General features: G+C 46.2%; 2 protein-coding genes across 2 annotated transcripts; one reads left to right on the top strand and one right to left on the bottom strand.

Annotated features, from left to right (window-relative positions):
* Positions 1-578: 578 nt before the first annotated feature.
* LOC127335728 (uncharacterized) lies at positions 579-4,308 on the top strand. The gene is made up of 2 exons (XM_051362455.2): positions 579-3,717; positions 3,881-4,308. The coding sequence occupies exons 1-2, from the start codon at positions 648-650 to the stop codon at positions 4,237-4,239; spliced, it is 3,429 nt and encodes a 1,142-aa protein (XP_051218415.1). The 5' UTR covers positions 579-647; the 3' UTR covers positions 4,240-4,308.
* Positions 4,309-5,496: 1,188 nt separating this feature from the next.
* Positions 5,497-9,380, bottom strand: LOC127335730 (remorin). Its single transcript, XM_051362456.1, has 5 exons — positions 9,065-9,380; positions 6,769-6,840; positions 6,602-6,689; positions 6,116-6,197; positions 5,497-5,961 (listed from the first exon to the last, which is right to left on the bottom strand). The coding sequence occupies exons 1-5, from the start codon at positions 9,249-9,251 to the stop codon at positions 5,761-5,763; spliced, it is 630 nt and encodes a 209-aa protein (XP_051218416.1). The 5' UTR covers positions 9,252-9,380; the 3' UTR covers positions 5,497-5,760.
* Between the last annotated feature and the right edge of the window lie 878 nt (positions 9,381-10,258).

The following is a 10,258-nucleotide window of genomic DNA, read 5'->3' on the forward strand; positions in this document are numbered from 1 at the left end:
TCGCGCCACAACCGCAGCCCTAGGCACCGCCTCCACCGCCGCCACAGCCGCAGCTCTGGGCGCCTCCACCGCCGCCATACGCGACCACAGGCGCCTCTCACCGCCGCAACAACCATACCCCTGGGCGCCTCCGCCGCAGCCACAGCCGCAGCTCTGGGCGCCTCCACCGCCGCAGCCCTGGACGCCTCCTCCACCTCCAGCACCGCCGGCGCGCCCGACGTACGCTCCTCCGGATGGCAACTGGCCGTGGGTGATACCGGAGCTCATCGTGCTCGACAACGACGAGGAGCAGCAGTAGACGTTAGGTTTTTTTTCATGTTTTAACTATATAAATTGTGTTTCATGTATTACAAGAATGATTCGGCAAAAAAAAAATGTGTCGTGCCGCTGGAGTCACCCCCAACGCAAACGGACGCGCGTTCGATTTTGACCATTTCGACCGAACGCAAACGGACGCTAAAATACGGCGCGGCTGCTGGAGATGCCCTTATCATGTATCACCGTTTTTCTCGCACCTCATCATTGGCAGGTCGGGTTGCGCACGAATTTGATCAGAATAAATCACCGGCACCGGGGAAGGACCACCATCCGCACCGACCAAAGCATCCATCCATCCATCGTTCGCCACCTTGTCGTACAGCTTACACATGTCGCGAGTCTCCTGCCACCTCGTGCTTCTCCTCGTCCTCTTCCACCACGACCTACTCTTACAACCGGCCACCTCCGTCACGCCGCCGCCGCCGCCGACGACCGTCCTCCTCTCCTTCCTCGCCTCCCTGCCCGAAACCTCCCAGCGCATCCTCCTCCCGTCGTGGCAGGCCAACACCACCGCCGCCGCCCCGCACTGCGCATTCCGTGGCGTCAAGTGCTCCGCGGCCGGCGCCGTCACCGCGCTCAACCTCTCCGGACTGGGGCTCTCGGGCGCGCTCGCCACCTCCGCGCCGCGTCTCTGCGCGCTCCCTCCGGCACTCTCCGCGCTCGACTTCAGCGGGAACAGCTTCGCCGGCGCCATCCCCGCCGCACTCGCGGCATGCTCCGGCGTCGTCACCCTCCTCCTGGGCCGCAACAACCTCACCGGAGCCCTGCCCCCGGAGCTCCTCTCCTCGCGCCAGCTCCGGAAGGTCGACCTCGGCAGCAACGCGCTTGCCGGAGAGATCCCAGTCCCCGCCGCCAACTCCTCGGCTAATCTCGAGTACCTAGACCTCAGCAACAACTCTCTCTCCGGCGCCATCCCGCCGGAGCTGGCGGCGCTCCCGGGGATCAGGCTGCTGAACCTGAGCACCAACCAACTCTCAGGACCACTGCCCGAGTTCCCGGCCCATTGCCGGCTCGACAACCTTGCCGTCGACAGCAACAACATCACCGGGGAGCTCCCCCGGAGCCTCGGCAACTGCGGCAACCTCACCGCCTTGGTCCTATCCTACAATAAAATCGGCGGCGCCGTACCGGATTTCTTCGCGTCCCTCACAGGGCTGCAACAGCTGTTCCTCGACGACAACAACTTCGTTGGGGAGTTGCCGGCGAGCATTGGTGAGCTTGTCAACCTGGAGAGTCTGGTGATGTCGAAAAATGGGATAACTGGACCTGTCACTGAGGCAATTGGGAAATGCCAGTCCTTGACAATGCTATACCTGAATGGCAACCGGTTCAATGGCTCCATTCCGTCGTTCGTCGGAAATCTGAGCAGACTGCAGAAGTTCTCCATGGCAGATAATGGCATCTCTGGGACAATTCCACCAGAGATCGGTAAGTGCAGGGGGTTGGTTGAGCTGCAGCTCCAGAACAACAGCCTCTCCGGGACGATACCGTCAGAGTTCAGTGAGCTCAGTCACCTGAAGAAGCTGGCCCTGTTCAAGAACATGCTCCATGGGACAGTACCTTCTGCCTTGTGGCGAATGCCTGACATGGAGGAGTTGCTCCTCTACAACAATAGTCTGAGTGGAGAGGTGCCTGCAGAGATCACTCAAGTGAGGAAGCTTAGAGAGCTCATCGTGGCATTCAACAACTTCACCGGTGAGATCCCGGGAGCACTAGGGTTGAACACAACACATGGACTTGTTCGTGTCGACTTGACTGGCAACCGCTTCCGCGGTGCGATTCCGCCTGGTCTCTGCACGGGCGGTCAGCTCGCCGTTCTTTCTATTGGACACAACCAGTTCAGTGGGGGAATTCCCAGCGAGATAGCTAAATGTGAGTCTCTCTGGAGGGTTAGGCTGAACAACAACATGTTCAGTGGGAGCTTGCCGGCAGACTTGGGCACAAACACTGGGTGGTCATTTGTAGACTTGAGTGGCAATCAGTTCCAGGGAAAGATACCGAGCGTGCTTGGTTCCTGGCGCAACCTCACGATGCTTGATCTATCTGGCAACAACTTCTCTGGTCCAATTCCGCATGAGCTCGGAGCTCTGAGCATTCTTGGAACTCTGCGCCTGTCATCGAACATGCTGACAGGACCAATACCACGAGAGTTAGGAAAATGCAAGAGACTTTTCCGTTTGGATCTTGGAAGTAACCTCCTAAATGGGAGTATACCTGAAGAGGTTACAACACTTGGTAGTCTGCAGTATCTTCTGCTCGGTGAAAATAAGCTCACTGGAACAATTCCGGACTCTTTCATTGCAACACAGGGTCTTCTTGAGATGCAGCTTGGTGGCAATTCTCTGGAAGGAGACATCCCTCGTAGCTTAGGCAACCTTCAGTACATATCCCAAAATCTGAACTTTAGCAACAACAAATTGAGCGGCCAAATTCCCAGTAGCCTTGGCAACCTTCGGAACCTGGAGGTGCTCGACTTGTCGACAAACTCATTGTCTGGTCCGATCCCGTCGCAGCTGGGCGACATGATCTCACTTTCACAAGTGAATGTTTCCTTCAATGAGCTCTCTGGTCAGCTACCTGCTGGCAACTGGGGTAAGCTCGCTGAGAAGTCACCTGATGCTTTCCTGGGGAATGCTCAGTTGTGCATACAGCCTGGCAATGCACCTTGCTCCAAAAAACAGTCTCAGAGAAACCGAAGAAGGAACACACACATTATTTTGGCATTGCTACTGTCAACATTTGCTGTCATGATAGCTGGGCTGTGTGTTATTCATTACATTGTGAAGAGGTCAAAGCGCCTATCGGCGAAAAGCGGCTCAGTACGTAATTTGGACTCAACAGAGGAATTGCCAGAAGATTTGACATATGAAGACATCCTCCGGGCCACTGACAACTGGAGCGAGAAGTATGTCATTGGCAAAGGCCGGCATGGAACTGTCTACAGGACTCAGTTTGCAGTCGGAAAGCAGTGGGCAGTCAAGACGGTTGATCTGTCCCAGTGCAAATTTCCCATTGAGGTGAAGATACTGAACATAGTGAGGCACCGGAACATCGTCAGGATGGCTGGATACTGCATCCGCCCCAACGTTGGCCTAATTCTCTATGAATACATGCCAGAGGGGACTCTCTTCGAGCTATTGCACGAAAGGACGCCCCAAGTGGCTCTTGACTGGACGGCCCGGCATCTGATCTCCCTCGGTGTTGCAGAAGGCCTCTCTTATCTTCACCATGATTGTGTGCCCATGATTGTCCATAGGGATGTTAAGTCGAGTAATATACTGATGGATGTTGAGTTAGTGCCAAAGATCGCAGACTTTGGAATGGGAAAAATTGTTGGTGATGAGGATGCAGATGCAACAGTGTCTGTCGTCGTTGGCACCCTCGGCTACATTGCTCCAGGTAAATTCAACAATGTTTTGATACATTTTTCTAGACAATGGAAGAATTTTGTTGCTCCCGGCCTCTACACCAAGGATGCACACAGCCCAATCTTTGGATACATGTTTCTTTTAAATGTTTATCTTAAACTTCACGGTTAACATGTGTGTTCATTTGTGCTCAGAGCAAGGTTACTCTACAAGATTAACTGAGAAGAGCGATGTTTACAGCTATGGAGTGGTGCTTCTCGAGCTCCTAACCAGGAGGATGCCTGTGGATCCTGCATTTGGAGATGGTGTCGATATTGTTACATGGATGAGAATGAGATCCAACCTGACGCAGGCAGATCATGGGAGCATGATGAGCTGCCTGGATGAGGAGATCATGTACTGGCCTGAACATGACCAAGCAAAGGCACTGGACTTGTTGGATCTGGCGATTTCATGCACGCAAATGTCATGCCAGTTGAGGCCTTCGATGAGGGAGGTTGTGAACATCTTGATGAGGATAGACAAGAATATCATTTCAGAACATCACAAGTGAGACATGATATTCAATCTGTAATCATTCCAGCATTCCACACTGATACAAATAAAACATAAATTCAGGTTCTCTGAATGTATTTGGAATCAGAACAGTAATCTCGAGTTTGATTGCCAACAGGAGGGTTAGTCAGGACAGATGCAAGAGGAAACATTCCACTTCATGTTCAAGGGTTTCTGTCCCCTCCGCCGGTGCAGCAGCCGGTCCGCGACACCTCCAATAGGGGCACATTTTTGTCCCCAAATTGTGAACAACCTCCGATAGCGGCACATTTTTGTCCCAAAATTGTGAACATTTGGAGGTACCGGATGAGAAATAGAATAGAACATCCTCATAATAGATTCTGGAAAAAATCTACTAATTTTTGCATGGAGGTCCTATAAGGAAATTTTACTGAACAAAGTTTAAAGACTTGATAGTTCCAACTGCTAACAGATCGAGATGTCTTCTAAATGTGGGTGAAAAGGTGTTTTTAAAAACCTTTCAAGACATGTATAATGGTTATATCTTAGCAGTGTCATGTAAGATGATTGATGATCTCTTAGAAACAAGCTGTCTCTGCACATATTTAGGATATCTAGTTACTATAGGTAATATTAAAAAGTAATCCATTATACAACATGTTTTATCATTATATTTAGAATTGCCGGAATTATGATAAGACTGCCGTATCAAACATCTTTCCTTGCACAACGTTTGTGCTCTTATTATAAATTATACTTGTTTCCTGTAACTAGCACAAAGTCGGGTCTCAAAAAAAAAAAAAAAAAGCACAAAGTCTATTGACCCATGTAGACGTTAATGGCCTTTTACCTGCAACTACAAGATAATAGTATTAGCGCACGAATCTAATCCATTTAATGTCTCATTGATTGGGTGCTTCTTAAAATTTATCACAACAGATAAACATAGTTGACAATTTATCTAGAGGTCATGTAGTTGTGGATTAGTTTGATTCATATCCTAGTCCTAGCAACTCGAGAGACGACCAAATAAACGGGTCATTGAGAAAAGTATGGTTTGATTTACCTTAAGAATGTAGTATTTGTTAGATACATAACAGTATACCAAATTGTCAGAACTACACATTTGGGAATATATCCATGTCCAATAACTTTTTTTTGCAATGGAGGTAAATGTGAGGAAAAAATCATTCCTATAAAATAAGAAAACAAACATAGTATTTTCAACATACTAAAAATGATGCCCTTGCTATTGCGGGGGAAACCGTGCTAGGTAACAACATGAACACTAGGATGAGATCAAAAAGACGGCTTAAATGTCAACAATAGTAACAATGTGACTTCTTAACTACACACAAGAACGTTTGCTTGTCAAGCATCAAAGATGTACACCACCAGAAACCTGTCTCGGGAAGCAATGTGTATATACAGCAACAGAAGACTTTACACACAAGGCACACTACACACTTGGATGGGTGAAAGAAAAGGGAAGCAAGCAACCACAGATGAACACTTCACTCTTGCCCTATTTGTGACCAGGGAACTTTTTTTTTTTTGTTTATGCCCCAAAGCATCCCATGGCTTTCTTGGGAGAGTTGCCAGTTGCGCGGTACTTGGCTGCCGTCTCCTCTGCTTTGAGGAGCTCCTCGCCACGCTTTGCCTCAACCATCGCTCTCTTCTCTTCAGCTTCCTTGTGGATGAGTGCAGCCTTGTTCTTCATCTTCTCTGCGTATTCCGCCTTCTTCTTTTCTAATTGCTCCTGAAGATGTGCACATATATAAGCTTTAATTCAGAGGATGGCATATAAAAGTAGAGCTGTAAGTTGGAATTGCAGGTAGATATTGGTAAGTGTACAGAACCACCCAAAAATGGGCCCCATCCTTCAATGGAATACGAAAACAATGAAATTTTACCTCAATCTTCTTCAGTTGAGCTTCAATGTTTGCTTTCTTGGTGTTCTCCCATGAAAGAATAGCGGATACCTTTTTAGCAGCCCTGTGACATTCATTCGACTCAAGGTTAGGACATTTCATATCATCTACTCAGTGATGTTTTCAACAACAAATTTTAGTTGTAGGTATATAACTTCTTTAGTTTCTTTATAATGACATTATTTGTTCACATGATATCCATGGTAAGTTTAATGTCGGTAACCTTAGTTTCTCTTAGGCTTGATTCTTATTGTTTGAATTGGACGGCATTCACATATCCTCCACTGTCTTGGGAGCAAGACTAGATATATATTAACATGAAGCTGTATAGAGGTTCTGTTTCCAGGTTGAAACAATTCAAATGACTCAAGATTTCTACTGAGATACGCAACTCCAGTATAACAGATTAACGATAACTCCACCATAACAAAAAGCATGCTAATTCATGAATTGATAGATGTACCGTACTTGTTCTCAGCCTTTGTCTTCTCATTCTCTTCCCATGCCTTAATCAGAGAGTTCCTCTTCTCTGTTTCCACCCTTGTGAGAGCGATATCTGGTAAGAGTATTTTCAGATTTTGTTAGGATATTTGTACTACACGACAAGGAGAAATTTCAAATTATTCAAAAATTACCTCTGTCATTTGAGCCCCCGTGTGCGGGCTTATCATCGGCGGGTTTCTCAGCAGCTGGTTCATCTGCAACCTCTGGTATACAAAAAGAGAGATATTTGATGAGGAAGAGTCGCCACATAATTATTTGATATAATAGTAATTGTGGAGTAAGAGCTAGCAGTTGTCTGCATGATGTTAAATGTTCTTCAGAAACCAATTAGCATCCAGTTTCATGCAAATGAAATTAAGAGCAGGGAAGTGCCCAATTCTATTAAATAAATAGCATTGCAAGTTCAGATGCTATGACATCAACGCCAAATGCGACAAATTTGTGTAGAGGTTCTTTGTGCATTGGTGCTCAGATAGCTTATGATCCGGGTTCCAAGGACAAGACTTGAACAGTTTATCTGCACCATCTACGCTATTATTTTAATGGCTTGCGAAGAACTTATCTTATTTTCTGAACTTCTCCAACCAAATAGACAAACATAATAATATGGAAAGAAAGCTAACCCAGTCCTTCTGGGATAAAGGAATGGCCAAACAATGAAAGTTTACACTAAGCTTTCAGCTTCCAATTCACAATGTTCTGAATATCAATGACCCAATCTCCAGCACAGTTAAAATCCTTAAAACTAATAGGTGCAATTTTTTTCATGATTGAAAGCAATTAGCTAAGCAGCTCTGCAGTTTCCTCCAATGTTGCTATTTATGCTTATAATGATTTTTTTGCAGGAAGTGGATCACTCTGCAGTATAGTGTAAAGCCTTAGGACAACTTTCATATATGACCAGTTGCGCATTTGCATCACAAAAATAGTTTTCTTTTTCATACGACGTACTTGCTTCATGTTTATCCATTTAAAACAATAGTAAAGTTATACCATATGTTGAATTCCTATGAGGTTCATCAGAAACACTGAATGCTTTGTATGCATGATTTTCTCAACAATGGAAGGAACTGAACTACTGAACACTTATAGCATAGTAGTACATCTATGATGACTTGAAGCCGCAACAGAAAGCAACTACCTGCCTGTCCCAAACTACAATGTGCCATTTATATGCTATATGATAACTTCATTCCTTTTGAAAGCAGAGTATGACTGTTATCCTGATTTCTTTGTTTTTTGTAGCATGATTTCTCGGTTACTAATTGCACATGTACACAATATCTGGGTTACTAATTTCACATGTACACAATATCTGGGTTACTAATTGCACACACGCATGATTCTGGGTTATGACAGTACATAATATTGCCTATTATAAAGCCAGATATTAATCGATATATTAATTAGTGATACTACCTATATATAGATATATTAATATGGTTTTAATAAATGTGCCAAGAACATGCAGGTAACCCAGCAAACAGGAGCCAAAGCTCGGCAAATGTTCTTCATGTGCCTTTCGTATCTGTTTAGCTCTTTTTCTCCCAACATAACATTTTGGGGACTCTGTAGGGTGTTAAAGGGACATTAAGATTCCCCCTAAAAAAAGGAAGCTGGGATGGATAAGAGTGAGAGGGAGAGAGAAAGAAGAGAAGAGGCAAAAAAAAAAAAGGAAAGGGATGTGGAAGTAAAGAATTCAGGAAAGTTCCAAAAACTATCTTTTCTAAATTCCAAGTTGAAATATTTTTGGAAAGAAAGATTCGAGTGAAGCTATACATGCGCAGCATGAACCAGCTATCTGATGCTGTCCTAACATGCTCTTTATTTTTGTTTCGATGCAAAATTCTGCGCAGCAGAAAGGAATTGCTTTGCAACTATGATTGCATCCACTGTCGCACAACGAAATCATTTGGAAAGTAGTAAAATTGAGACGAGCAGTTCAGATATTTACTAGAGCGGTCTGCAGCACCAAAGAAGATATGTTTCAGAGCAAACCGTTTAGGAAAAATAATCAGTTAGAAAAAGGGGACTCAAAACCGAGAAACCACAAATTAATTGATAACAGAACCTCCGCGAAGAATTCCTACGAAAGATATGTTTTTTTTTTTTGTCTGACGGAAATTACCGAATTTGCCATACTCTATGCCTGTAACAAGAAGAGCGAAAAATCATACCAATAAAAGTCCAGAGAGGAAGCCAAGAAAAGAAAAGAAAAGAAAAGCAAGGCAGACATCCAAGGATCATCGGTAGCTAGGCTACACAGCTACCTTAAAGTACAGGGAAGAATCAAGCACACACAGGAATAAAAAGTTCACTCGTAGATCCTACACGACCACCGGCTTCCCATGAATGATTCCATCGCATGTCTTGACCAAATAAGCACAAATTAACGGGACAAGCAGGCGGAGACATAGTTTTACTCACTCTCGACTGGGACGAGCGCCTTGGAGTCATCGACGGCCGCCTTGTCCTCCTCGACCGGGACGACGGCCTTCTCCTCGGTGACGTCCTTGGCGGGGGCCTCCGGCTCCGGGGCGGGGACGGCCGGCGGCGCCACCTCGGGCTCCGGCGCGGCCTCGACCTCCACCTTCTTGGCCTCCTCCGCAGCCATGGCAATCGGCAGCTCTGTACGTCTGGTGGGCGAGGCTGCGGCTTAGCTGTTGCTGTTGTGGCAGCTGTTGGTGTCGTGGGACTGTGTGTGGGCGTGCCGGCGTGGTGGTGGCGCGTACTAATAACAGCGGGCCGGCTCGAGTGTGGGATTGTGTCGACCTGCCTGGACAAAGCTGGAGCTGGCCGCTGGCCGAGGGGAACGGGGTATTTTTTTCAGGAGCTGCAAAGGGGGCTTTGTTTCTGACAAAAGAGCGCCTCGGATTCTGCTGAATTGGGCAACTGGGTTCCAGCTTCCTCGGTGTAGGGCCGGTTTTGTACCGGGGTGGCAAAGAGTACACCACACAATTGTGTAGGTAGCAGGGTTTTTTTTAGAGAAGTGTAGGTTAGTAGGCGAAGTGACGAGGGTTGCTCCGTGCTCCCTCTAAACAAAGTTGAAGGGATCATAGTTAGGTATTTTTTCGTATGTTTGATCCGCAAAAAATTATATCCCGTCCATGTATACCCGTTTGTATTAATACGACATGTGTACATCATGTACAACAAAGAGGTCACGTGAACAAGATCTTTATAGGACTTTTCTATATCGACACACGCACGTGACCGTAGATACGTACAAAAACAAGGGACAACACAACACGGGTCATACGAACCTGTAAAGGGTTGTACGGACGGTGGACTTACACTAAAATTACGATCGTGCCCTTGCCTATGAACACGTATGGAAAGATCTACACCATTGTTGCGTTTAACGCGCCCAAAATTTTTCCAGTGGAGAAGCATCGAAGCAGAAGTGCGAAGTGACGTCATCGTGGTTGATGCATCTATAGGAGCCGATCTATTTTGGACACTAAAAATATTTGTTTTGAATTATTTTGATTGGTTCATGGATAGGCTACATACCAATGCCTTGTCTTGATCCGTTATTGGCGAGTTGCACATAGCGGTGCAACCCATTTGATCCGGCAGACCATTTTCCTAGTTTGGCCATTTTAAACATAACACAATACT

Source organism: Lolium perenne, chromosome 2, assembly GCF_019359855.2.
Source record: "Lolium perenne isolate Kyuss_39 chromosome 2, Kyuss_2.0, whole genome shotgun sequence".
In the NCBI taxonomy this organism is placed as follows: domain Eukaryota; kingdom Viridiplantae; phylum Streptophyta; class Magnoliopsida; order Poales; family Poaceae; genus Lolium; species Lolium perenne.

What these genes read in the sequence shown, in the direction of transcription:
- LOC127335728 (XM_051362455.2), top strand. Translation starts at nt 648, where the DNA reads ATGTCGCGAGTCTCCTGCCACCTCGTGCTTCTCCTCGTCCTCTTCCAC. An exon ending in CCTCGGCTACATTGCTCCAG is followed by an intron (nt 3,718 to 3,880) that starts GTAAATTCAACA and finishes ATTTGTGCTCAG; the next exon opens with AGCAAGGTTACTCTACAAGA.
- LOC127335730 (XM_051362456.1), bottom strand. Translation starts at nt 9,251, where the DNA reads ATGGCTGCGGAGGAGGCCAAGAAGGTGGAGGTCGAGGCCGCGCCGGAG. An exon ending in CGGGGGCTCAAATGACAGAG is followed by an intron (nt 6,690 to 6,768) that starts GTAATTTTTGAA and finishes TACTCTTACCAG; the next exon opens with ATATCGCTCTCACAAGGGTG. An exon ending in AAGACAAAGGCTGAGAACAA is followed by an intron (nt 6,198 to 6,601) that starts GTACGGTACATC and finishes TGAATGTCACAG; the next exon opens with GGCTGCTAAAAAGGTATCCG.